The 13260-nt window shown below is 33.5% G+C and overlaps 2 protein-coding genes across 2 annotated transcripts; one reads left to right on the forward strand and one right to left on the reverse strand.

Annotated features, from left to right (window-relative positions):
* Nucleotides 1–454: 454 nt before the first annotated feature.
* Nucleotides 455–2023, forward strand: LOC100253207 (pyrophosphate-energized vacuolar membrane proton pump 1). The gene is given in 6 exon segments (XM_010656538.3): nt 455–554; nt 612–732; nt 802–888; nt 971–1239; nt 1242–1300; nt 1766–2023. Coding segments are annotated over 6 exon segments (879 nt in total). The 3' UTR covers nt 2009–2023.
* A 1692-nt stretch (nt 2024–3715) lies between these two features.
* Nucleotides 3716–9137, reverse strand: LOC104880276 (putative disease resistance protein RGA3). Its single transcript, XM_019222201.2, has 2 exons — nt 6150–9137; nt 3716–4017 (listed from the first exon to the last, which is right to left on the reverse strand). The coding sequence occupies exon 1, from the start codon at nt 8970–8972 to the stop codon at nt 6198–6200; it is 2775 nt and encodes a 924-aa protein (XP_019077746.1). The 5' UTR covers nt 8973–9137; the 3' UTR covers nt 3716–4017; nt 6150–6197.
* Nucleotides 9138–13260: the final 4123 nt, after the last annotated feature.

Here is a 13260-nt window from a genome sequence, read left to right on the forward strand (position 1 = left end):
AGTAAAGCATATATTATTTTAAATACTTAAAATGAAAATTATATTGCATTTCAATATTTTCTATTTTAGAAAACATGAAAATTTGTTTCAATATTTATGATTAAAACATTTAAACTTTGTAAATAAAAGTTTTTTTATTATGTTATTCAATATATATATATATATATATATAATATTAAAATTATTTTATAAATATTTTTCAGTTCTTATTTTTTAATCATAAATTTAATTTTATACTAATTTTTATTTTATTTTATTTTGCAAGATCATTAATATAAAAAAATAAAAATTAATAAATAAATTTATGATATAAGAGATATGTATATTCTACATTTTAAGTTTGGATTAAAATATCATATGTAGTTTGGCACATGGGCACAAAAGGCGACTTGTAGTTGATTGCTTCCCTTCGTATGATCAAAATCTCTAAAAATCCTATTGTTCCACCAAATAGATGTATGCTCGTTTGCTATCAAATGGAAAAGGAAAACCTATGGTATATGAATCTGGATATTGTCCACAAAGGAAAACCTTAGGTTGTTCAAGTTTCTCAGGTCTCCTATTTGGCATTCGTCATTATGATCAAAATCTAGATATTGCTATCGAATAAGAGAAACAGCTTATCATCTCCACTGTTCTTATGACTGTGGGAGTTGCAATTGTTAGTTGGATTGCCCTTCCATCATCCTTCACAATCTTCAATTTTGGCTCTCAGAAAGTTGTGAAGAATTGGTAAGGTTTACATTGTTAATTCCTTGGAAAAAATGGATATACATCTACTAACTCAATTTGGGTTTGCAGGCAGCTGTTCTTGTGTGTGGGTGTTGGTCTTTGGGCTGGACTTATTATTGGGTTTGTAACTGAGTATTACACTAGGAATGCATACAGGTATCTATAATCTCACTGAATTCCTGCCTTGTTATAGTCTTCAGCTTTCCTACTCTGATTCTTGTGTTTCTTTTATTTGCAGCCCTGTGCAAGATGTGGCTGATTCCTACAGGACTGGAACTGCCACTAATGTCATCTTTGGCCTTGCTTTGGGATACAAATCTGTCATCATTCCTATTTTTGCTATTGCAGTTAGTATTTTTGTTAGTTTCAGTTTTGCTGCCATGTATGGCATTGCAGTGGCAGCCCTAGGAATGCTGAGTACCATTGCTACTGGGCTTGCTATTGATGCTTATGGTCCCATCAGTGACAATGCGGGAGGAATTGCCGAGATGGCTGGCATGAGCCACAGAATCGAGAGAGAACTGATGCACTTGATGCCGCAGGCAACACCACTGCTGCCATTGGGAAGGTAAATCATATCTGTAGGTTGGTTCTAATGTTGTCATTGAAAAGTGTCTTATCATCACATGCATTATGCAAGGTACAAATCCATGAAGGGTAAGTATCCTTAGCCGAAAGGCTCATCCTATCATGCATATGGCTTTTGACTAGGCCTATAAATTGATGAAACTCAATTTTTGAATTTGGAATAAAATATCTCAGTATAAATTTTCAGAGTGTGTAGAGGCGTTGTAGTTCATTTTTGTGTTAAACTAATGCCATTCCTATGAGCAGTAAGCCAGAAGGTTCTATTCACAACTTGTAAGTGGTGAGCTGCCTGTTGGTTATCTTAACTAATGTGAAGCAAACTCAGTCCGTACAATGCAGCTTTGCTGTGTAATTTGTTATTGAAATCTAATTGTGTACATTTCTTTTAGCTTCACTTAGCTGTTTGTAACTTCATTTTTTATGTTTGATTTACATTTGTTCTCAGGGATTTGCAATTGGATCTGCGGCACTCGTGTCTTTGGCACTGTTTGGTGCCTTTGTAAGTCGTGCATCGATCTCAACCGTTGATGTCTTGACTCCAAAGGTCTTCATTGGTTTGCTTGTTGGTGCAATGCTTCCTTACTGGTTCTCAGCCATGACCATGAAGAGTGTGGGAAGTGCAGCTCTTAAGATGGTTGAGGAGGTTCGCAGACAGTTCAACACCATTCCAGGTCTGATGGATTGTTGATGATGATCCCAAAAACTCACTACCTATGTATTGCACACCATACATAAAGCATATATCCAGCTTCTCAAGGACAGGCGGCTGCCCCAAAGGAGGCAAACATGGACATCTTAAGCAAGAGATTGTCAGTTGAGCTAATGATGAACCCATCATCCAATTGGGCCACTCTCTATCACTATAATCGAATATACGTAGAGATTTCAAGTTTGGATGGGGTTGTAGAGCTTCAGCCACACCCTTGGTCCCCTCCTTTCTACCAAATTCCAAATCCAAACGTTGGAGGATTCTTATTCTTCAATTCTGCTTTTTCTGCCTCCCCAACATCTTTCACTTCATCCAACCCTTCAACGGAAAGACGTCCTCTTAGGTTGTTCAAGTTTCTCAGGTCTCCTAGTTGGCATTCATCATTGCCATGACTACTCACAATGAAAACATCGAGTGTCTGAAGAGAGCTTAATCTTCCAATTCCTTTTGGTAAGCCCTCTAGAGTACCATAACTTTCAAGATGCCTCAACTTTTTCTCCACTCCTCCCGTGAAACGCTATGGTACTGAACAATGACCGGCATTGCTCATTGGACAGTTCTCCTAAGGGTTGCTTGTACGTGGTTCCCATGATTGTAGAAACGTTTTCGTTTCGTGTGGTCACCAAAATTCTACTTCCCGGTGCCCCACCCTTGAGAGAACTCTCTACTTGTTCCCACAATTCATAGTTTTCAGTCCAAACATCGTAGCACAAGTAGGAACTTCTTATCGGCAATAAGTGTGCGAATTTTTTGTTGTACAGCTTCCAGCTCATGGAAATCAGAAGACTCTTTCTGGAGGGCTTCAAGAATAGCCCTAGAAATCCTCATTGGGTCAAAAGGATCAGACACACAGACCCACACCCTTTGATGGAAACAGGCCTTCACCTTTTCGTGGTTGTATGCTAATTAAGCAAAAGTTGTTTTGCCGATCCCTCCCATCCCAACTATGGAGATGCTTTCTCGGGAACTCCCAACCAACAGCTTGTCTATTATAATGCCAACATTATACAATTAAGTACCTTTGGAGTTTCCCATTTTTTTTCTTTTAAATTAGAAACTTTTATATAAATAGATATCTGGTATAAAAAGTATAAATTTACTTCATATTTTTTAAATTCATTTTAAAAAATTTTAAATTTTGAGATAGTAAATTTTCTTTAATATTTCAATTTGTTAAATTATCAGAGTTCTTATATCTTATATAAAGAAACTACTATTTTCTAATTTTATAAATAAAAAAAAAAGCATTTTATAAAACTAAAAAGTGTATCCAAACAAACACTAAGAGCCTCTTTGGTCATTTGATTTAAAAACAATTTTTTTTGTTTTTAAATAACAAAAAACTTTTTTTAAAATTCTCTAACATTGTTTTATAGTTATTTTCTGAAAACATTTTTTAAAAACAAAGTGAAATAGATAACAATTTTTAGAGAACAAATAAGAGTTGTTTTCACCAATTTTTAAAAACAAAGGAAAACATGAATCCATTTGATCATGTTTTCCGAAACTTGTAATTAAAAATTGTTTTTAAATTAAAGAATAAAAAAAAGTTTTAAAAAATAAGTTTCAAAAAACATGGTCAAATGGACCTTAAGTGACTTGATAATACCTCACATTTATTAGGCAAAGCCCCCTCTAGGAGAAAATTTTTGTTGGAATCATAACCAAGCATTTGAAACCTTTGCATTGAAATTTCAAGAACATCCCACTTCATCCATTAGGTTAACAATAGATATGTCCTTACAACAAATCAGAAGAAACATCATGCATGCAAGTTCCCATCATTCGCAAACCATTTATGTTGTAGGAAATAAATCCAAACAATAAAGTTGAAGTTTACACATTCTTACATATATAGGCAAACCAATAAAAGGGGAAAAGAAAAAGAGAAAAAAAATTTACAAATCACCAATTTGAAATTGATTCATAGACAACTTCATAATACATAGGTGTTGGGAATTTTCTCCTCTTTATTTGAACTTGCTTCTCTGAAACGAAAAACAATAAAATTAAGATGGAAAAGAGATAAGGAAAGTCAAGACAGAAATAAAGATCAAAGCTTGCAAGTAAAAATGACAAATAATAATAATAATAAATGATGCCTTTGGATATAATTTTGAGACAAGAATCAAGATGGTCTTTATTGATAAGTTTTGAAATTTTCTTTGCAATATTTTGAGCAAATAATCTAATAGATTAGGCTATTAAAATATTAATTAGTTAACATTTAGATCATGTTTTTCATTTGTTTCATTTCTCATTCATTATATTTGAAATATTATTTTTTGGAATAAGAAAAGGAATAAAAACTTCATCACTATGAAAATTAAATCTTACTCCTGTTGGAATTTCGGTTTCTCTCTTGTATGTAGTAATATGATTCACCTTCGTACCCATCTTATTTTTTATTCTTATTCCCATAAATAGAATTCAAAGAAACTAAGTTGTCTAATCAAGATATCAAAGATCAGCTTCACTTGGAAACACTTTAGTTGTCTAATTAAGAACCATAATAGATAAAGAAACTAAGGGGAAAAAAGTAGTAGGTATTTTACACTATAAATATCCTATTTGGTAATATATAACTTTAGTAAAATTGAATTTTAATTATCTTATATCCAAATTCAATTTAACAAAGTATTAAAAATATAAAAACCATTATCATAATTTTTAATGAGTTTTTGTTAATATTTTAGATATTAATTAAATATATAGAATTTAAAATTTAAAAATAAAATTATAAATATTTTAAAAATCATACATATGGAATCATTTCTTTTTTATCATTAAATACATCTAAATTATATTTTTCTATGAAATATATTTTCAGTGTTATATATTATTGATTTACTGTCGAATATTACAAATTATATTATACATATATTATTTAAGAATAACAACTTAAATAGATGTATTATTTCTTGTTTTATAATCTTTTTTAATTCTTTTCAAAGTATCCGTCGAAGCCGATATATGTTATCCTTAACTTTTAATAAAATTTAACGGAGATATTATGACTATGTTTGGTTCCTAGAAAATTTGAAGGAAAATGCAAGGGAAAGAAAATACAAAGGAAAAGCAGAAGGAAAGAAAAAGTGAAGGAAAATAAAAAATAGATTAAAAGTGAATAAATTAATTTTTTTGTTACTTCAAACTCATTTTATTTATTTTAACTCATCAATATAAAGATTAAATAATTTAAAAATATATAAGTTTTTAATTAGTTTTAATCATATTTGATTTTCTTTGATATTTTTCCTAGGACAACCAAACATAAAAAAATCATTTTCCTTTGTATTTTTTTTCTTTCCTTAGTATTTTCCGGGAACCAAACATAACCTATAAGAATGACTAACAATCAAAGGGGAATGTTATAAACTTGTAGAAATTTGTGAATGTTACCATCCTTGTATTAAACCTTTCAACTATTCATATAACCTTCATAACTATAAAAAAATATATTAATTATAGTCATTATGATTATAACCCTATAAGTAGAATTTGGGTTTTTAGAAAGAGATAATTTAGAGTTTACTTTTTCTGAATTTCTGCTTTCAGTTCTTCGCTCTATTTTCTTTATTTTTACAATTTATATATATACCCATGGGCCTGAAACCTGATCAATCATTGCGCCCATACCACCAGAAAAAGGGAAACACTAGGCCCATGGCCCAACAAAAGTCTACTCTAAGCCGAAAACCCCCAGCTCCACCAGAAAAGAGGGAACACTAGGCCCATGCCCAAGAAAAGTGTACCCTAAAATGGAATTTGATAATATATAACATTATATAGTACATATAGAGTCTAAAGATCACATAAAATCTCTTCTACACGGTTGATGGAGGTATTTGATCATGTAACAAAACACTTTTAGAATAGAAAAGGTTTCAAGTTTTTTTATACAAAAGGTTTTCATTTTTATTTCTCTTATTTTGCAAGGTGTAGATATTATAGGATAAACACTTTAGTAACAGTGTAGATGTGCCAAAATGGACCTATGGATACAACATAATAATGTTTTGCAAAATGGAAAGCTTCAGAAAAAGATTATTCATGAAATACATTAATGTGTGCGATTATGGATGCAATGGAAATGAAAACTAAGATAAATTCAAATTACCTGTAACAAGAGCGACATGAGGTGAAGCGTGATGACCATTCAGTTCCATTAACATATGACTTCTGAGATATGAAATATTTTGTGCCAATCCTCTCCAATATCCTGTCGATAGCGTCGTTCCATAATAAGAGAACCTAGGATGTACAATTTCTGCAATGGTGTCCTTTGGAGCACGTGGTCCGGCAGTCCCTCCAGCTTTGGGCAGGCTAGCATAGTCAAGTCATTGAGACATGGCATTATTAACCTCTCTTCTTTTTCTTTTATTTCCCATTGCTTCAATTCAGCCAAACTATCAATATACAATCTCTTCAGCTTTGGGAATACTGTTGATGATGATCCCAAAAACTCACTACCTATGTATTTCACACTAGGCATTCTCAATATCCCCAGATCCTCAAGGACAGACAGTTGCCCCAAAGGAGGCAAACATGGACATCTTACGCAAGAGGTGAGGTGAAGTTTTTTCAGTTGAGCTAATGATGAACCCATCATCCAATTGGGCCACTCTCTATCACCATAACCATATATACCTAGAGATTTCAAGTTTGGATGGGGTTGTAGAGCTTCAGCCACACCCTTGGTCCCCTCCTCTCTATCAAATTTCAATACCAAATGTTGGAGGTGTACCCTATTCTTCAATTCTGCTTTTTCTGCCTCCCCTGCATCTCTCACTTCATCCAACCCTTGAATGGAAAGACGTCCTCTTAGGTTGTTCAAGTTTCTCAGGTCTCCTATTTGGCATTCATCATTGCCATGACTACTCACGATGAAAACATCCAGTGTCCGAAGAGAGCTTAATCTTCCAATTCCTTTTGGCAAGCCCTTTAGATTATGAACAAAACCATTTTCAAGATGCCTCAAATTAATTAGTTTACCCATTGCCTGTGGTAGTTTCTGAAGACTGGAACATTCTCGAATATTTAAGGTTTGCAAATTAGATAAATCACAAATTGTTTCAGGCAACTCTCTCAAACTTCGACACCCTGATAGATCAAGGTATCTTAAATGTATCAATTTTTCTACCTCCTTAGGAAGTTCCTCAATCAACTGATTGTTGCTCAAATCCAATGCCCTGAGACATGTCAAATGCCTGAACAAATTAGGTGAGACTTGAAGAACACTTGACTTGAATGCTCCCTCAACCAAGAGGGTGTGAAGATTCTTCATGTTACAAGTGGAGGTGAAATTAGGGGTACTCTCTCGGACAACTAAGGTGGCATGACGAATCTTTTGGAAGAATAAGTCCATACTCCCCTTTTTTTGGTTGTCAACCTCCACAATAAAGCATTCATTCTGAGTCAAAAATTGAGCAAAATCATGCACTATATCATGCATCTTACAATGTATTATATTACCATCATCATATTTTTCAAAATCTTGGAAGAAAGACCGAGCAGCTAAATATTCAAAGTACGTTCTCCCAACCATCTCCATCTCTTTTCTCCCATCAGATTCGAGATAGCTTTGTGCCATCCACAACTTGATCAGCTCATCTCTCTCAATAACCGAGTCTTTTGGAAAAACAGCACAAAATGAGAAGCAGCGTTGAATTGCAGGGGGCAGATCATAATAACTCAACAACAAAGCAGGGGAAATATCTCTCTCAAACTCATCTAGCTGCCATACTTCACTATTCAATACGTTCTTCCATTCTTCCTCGCTATTTTTTATGCGCAAGAGATTCCCTAAAGTTTTTATAGCGAGGGGTAAGCCCTTGCATTTGTCTGCTATTTTCTCACCAATTTCTTTTAATTCTTCCTCTTTCTCCCAACTACTCCTTTCATAGAAAGCTATTTGATGGAATAATGCCCGAGATTGCTCCAAAGACAGCTCCCCCAAGGGATGCTTGTACGTAGTTCTCATCATCTTAACAACACTCTCTTTGCGCGTGGTCGCCAGAATTCTACTACCTCCTGCTCCGCAGAGGAGGGTGTTCTTCAGTTGTTCCCACAATTGATTGTCTTCAGTCCACACATCATCTAGCACAAGAATGAATTTCTTTTCGGCAATACGTGTTTTAATTTCTTCTTGTACAGCGTCCAACTCATGGAGATCACAAGGCTTTTTTTGGAGGGTTTCAACAATAGCCCTACAAACTCTGATTGGGTCAAAAGGATCAGAAACACAGACCCATATTCTCTCATCAAAATGGACCTTCACCTCTGATTGGCTGTAGGCTAATTGAGCAAGAGTTGTTTTGCCCATGCCTCCCGTCCCAACTATGGAGACGATGTAGAGGCCAGATTTCTCTTGACACTTCTTACCCAACAAATGGTCTAATATGATTTTTTTATCCATATCCCGACCGTACACCTCTGAAATATCAATTGCAGAGGTAGTTATAAGTCGCTGTGGTCGCTCCTCACTCCTACTAGAGACAAAATTAAATCTAATTCTCTCCCTTTCAATATCATCTAGTTGTTGTTTAATGCCCTTAATCTTAAGAGCAATGTCACGACGAGAAGCAACTTGCTTGAAACAGATGCAAGGGGAGGGCATACAGAAGCTTACCTTCTTCTTAGACGTGGAAGCATTTTCAACTCCCTCCATCTGGAATTGAAGAATAGCAATGCTCCACTCATCCAGCACGTCCTCCATTTCGTAGGCCATGTCTTTGAGATTCTCCAACCAACCTCGGACAGATTTTTCCTTCACTTGTCTCTTCTCGGCATCTTCAAGAACATCTCGGACGGAGCGGAGTGTCTTTTTGAGGCTTTGGATTTCTGATTTAACACCCTGAACCAGAGAAACTTGTTCATGAATCTGCTGTTCAACAACCGAAGTTAAGCGTTCCAGCACAATAGAAACGAGTGCATAAGCCATGGGGAGGGTGAAGAAGGTGGGATTGATGAATGAAGAGGAATGGAGGATGAATGAAGGCGAGTGAGATGAATAGATAAGATCTGCAGCTTTTGTGAGGTTAATATTGGTCTATCCTTTTGAAAGCGGTGGGGCCAGAGGGATGCATTATTGAGGCTTTAGGAGCTACTTTATTTGAATCATCGAGGCTTGCTTGATATGCATGATTGAGGCTGGTGGGGTCATTAAATAATCGTACATAGCTTTGAATCAAAATCCAGATAAATTAATCCCATCATCTAACTGAATATTCAGCATATTAAAATAGCCTTCATTCAATTATTATGGCTCCTTACAATTAAACTAATTAGTAATTGGTTCCAAGTCTCCATTCACCATGGTTGATAAATTTAACAAAATAATTCATTGTTCTTATTAAATATGTACAATTCACTTTTCACAAGTAAGGAGCAACTTAGTGCAACAATTAATTAAAACACAATCCATCAAATTCATAGGAAATGCTACAAATTTAAAAAGAGTTATTCACCACCCTAATAATAATTCTTACACTATCACATGTTACATGTCAAGAGAAAAAATAAATTCTATGCTACTCTTTTCCCTTCTCTAGCATTCTATAAGTTACAAAGCTCATTTGCATATAAACTATATATATATGAAATAAGAAAAAGGAGGTAGAAGAACAAAATGATTAGCAATATAAAGAAAATGAGTTTGTTGATACCTAAACTCTTACATCTCACAATTCATAACTCAGTTCTACGCTTCCATTGTTGAAAAGTTCAAAGCATCTTTTGTTGTCCTACTATACTTTTTTCTTTGCATATAGATAGTTAATCAAACTTGGAGATCTGTTTATGTTTGGAACTTAAAGTGATTTATAGAGCTTTAATTGAAAGTATACAGTAATTTATTTCATATTTCTTTTTTTTTGAATCCTAAATGAATTAAAAATTATGTAAATTTGTACTTTTATGTGAGTTCTCATCATTTTTTTTTTGAAAAAAGGTTAAGATAATAACATTTTTTTTTTTGTTTATTTTTATCTTTGTGTATAAATTTGTGCTATTGTGCAAGTTTTCACCATTGGACTTTCGACTCACATTTTTTTGTTTAACAATAATAATAATAAACAAATATATATTATTATAAATCGGTTAGAATAAGTGAAATTATGATTAGAATACAAATAATGTAACCAAAGTGTGGAAATCATGAGAATGGTACAAAATATATTATCAATGTATTATGGTAAAAAACTTGTGACATTGATACGAAAAAGTAAGCAATGTATAGGATACAAAGTATATGATAAGGGTAAAAAAAATGTGATTGAAGTACTAAAATACACTTAAATTAGTAACATGACTTAGGTATGAAAATTTTGATCAAATTATTAAAGGTATAAAGATTGTAATCTAGGTATCAAAAATGTGATTAAGGTACTAAGGTATGAAAAATATGACCTAAGGTATTAAGGTACAAAAAATGTTTTAAGTATAAATAATGTGACTAGAGTACTCACATACAAATATATAGTACAAGTACGAATAATGTGAAAATTTTCTGAAAAATATGATCTAGGTACGAATAACCAATTTAATTATGAGAAATGTGACTATTATGTGAAATATGTTGACTAATGTATAATAAGGTACAAAAAATGTTACCAAGTTACCAAGACATGAAAAGTATGATGTAGATATAAATAATATAACCAATTACTGTTATATTATAAAGCTTGAACCAATCTTGTTATCCCACGTAAGGGGTAATGGGGGTTGAGTTTGCAAGAGTTTAAGGGGGCAACACCTGTTGGATTTTTCTATTTATTTTTATTTTTTATTTTTTATTGAATGACGAGTTTGGTCATATTGTATTTAATTATTGTATTCTTAAGTGTTAGTACACTTTGTATATATAAGAATCACATTGATCACTTAATAACATTAGAAATCTCGTCTTTTCTTTATTTCCACTCGTGTGTGGGGTTGGATTAACTATTACAAAACATGCTATTGACTTATAAAAAATGTGAATAGGGTAGTAAGGTACAAAAAATATTATCTAAGTACGAATAATGTGGTGAAATTATAAAAAATATGACTAAGGTATACTGAGCTAAAAAAAATAACCAAAGTTATAAGGCATAAAAAGTATGTTCTAGATATGAATATTAATGTAACTATGATGGAAAGAATACAAACCAGGTATTGAGGTACAAAAAAGGTAACCTAGCTATTAAGATAAAAAAAAAAAGGAATGTAGGTATAAAAAATGTTATCAAATCATTAAAGTATGAAAATCATTACCTAAATACAACAAATGTTAGTAATAACTAAGATATGAAATATGCAACTAAATTATTAACATACGGATTCTATAACTTAAGTACAAAGAAGATGATTAGGGTACAAAAATATAACTAAGGTATATAGAATGCAATTCATATATAAAAGTATAAAAAATTATACTTTAAAAATTATATAACTTATTTGTAAAAGCCCTTTTCATATTTAATTACCATTTTGTTAAGGGGGTGGTAGGAAAAAAAAAAACTGAATTTAAAAAAGCTTAGGAATTCACATTGGAGAAGAAAATCCCGGTTCACCTTTTTGTTCCTTATCATCCATGCATGTATTGTAATTGAGTGGAGTCCATCTCAACCTACTCCAATTCTGGTATAGTCACGAAATTTTGGAGTTGAATGGAGTACGAGTCATGTTTCAAATTGTTGTTCGAAATTATGATTCATTCTAGCTCTTTTATCACAACTTAGATGCAATGCCCATTTTTGTTTATTCAAAATGGGGTTTTAATTGAAGTAAAAAAAAAAAAAAAAGAAATTATGTGACCTCTAGGACTAGTTTGATTATGAGTTTGAGAAGATGTTTAGATCGGATAATATTTTTGTTTGATTGTAAGTTTGGGAAGATGTTTAGATAGAACAGACTTTTTTTGGCCATGGAGCCCTTTTGGCCTCAAACTCAAAGATGGAGCATAAAGGTGAAACTGTGGTGTAATGACAAATTCAAATGAAAATGTTATCATTGTTTTCAAATGCTTACTTTAAAATTATGAGCATAGAAAACACGTTGTTTGATATTTTTTGTAAACTAATTTGGGAGACAATTGAAAATATGAAAAATAATTCATATGGAAACTATGGGAACCGTGGCCTTCTAGAGACTAACCCCGTGGCCGTCCAATTACTTGTCATAATTAAAGATGTCTTAACAACACCCTAATTTACTATATGCGCAGTAATCACCTGGAACACTTCTTATTACTTGAACACCCACCATTCGGATCAAAGAGGCCTATTAGAGGAGAGGATTGTTGACTGTTGACTAACAATTAGTGCCGTTTATGGGAATTGAACTAAAAACCTCAAGTTAGAATGACTAACATACCTCTTAGAATGCATTCTTATTCAGCAAGTATGAACAATAGGTTCCATGCATGGCAAGCTAAAATGGAGAAAAGGTAGGAAGAGTATGAGCAATGCATGCAATCCTTGCTTCAGCATGCAAAGAGACTAAAGTGGGAAAATGAAGAATTGCGGGCATAAGTAGCCATTAGACGTTATGCAAGCGGAGGAGCCATTGCACACCCAACCAGTGTGAAGCAGAATGATAGGAGTTCCCTTGCTTGATAGAGAACCATAATTGCAAATAGATAATGAATTTTCGCTAGCAGCTCCCTAACCCTATCAACCTTGTGGGGATCTAGAATAAAGTAGTTAGTTTGGAAAATCCAGGTAGACGAGGCTACAAGTTCTTTCAAACAAAAATGTAAGCGAGGATTGAAGTGAGGGCCATGTACGTTGGGTGCTCCAAAAAACTGGTTCAGTCATCCCCAAGAGGGCGCTTTACCAAGCCATTTACAGTAATGTATGAATCCTGAGCTCCAGTTGCACGAGGCCTTGCCAAAGGCGCCCTTAGGCATAGTAAGTAGACAGTTGGACGATATGTTGTCCACATTGTTCGACTCACACGTAGTCAATTACAAGTTACCTAGAGGATTCAAAGTTCTAAAATTTACCGTGTATGATGGATTGAGTGACCCCTTCAATCATTTAATGCATTTTTGACAAATAATGACCCTTGATATAAGCAATGATTTGCTATTGTGCAAAGTCTTTCCAACTAGCCTTCATGAGCCAACCCTTGTCATGGTTTCACCAGCTCCCCTAGAATTTGGTCAACTCATTTAGAGATGTCTCGGAGGCATTTGTGGCAAACTACTTGTGCTTAACCCAATAAAAGCATAACATATGCACTTTGCA

This window comes from Vitis vinifera, chromosome 9 (genome assembly GCF_030704535.1).
Source record: "Vitis vinifera cultivar Pinot Noir 40024 chromosome 9, ASM3070453v1".
Taxonomy (NCBI): domain Eukaryota; kingdom Viridiplantae; phylum Streptophyta; class Magnoliopsida; order Vitales; family Vitaceae; genus Vitis; species Vitis vinifera.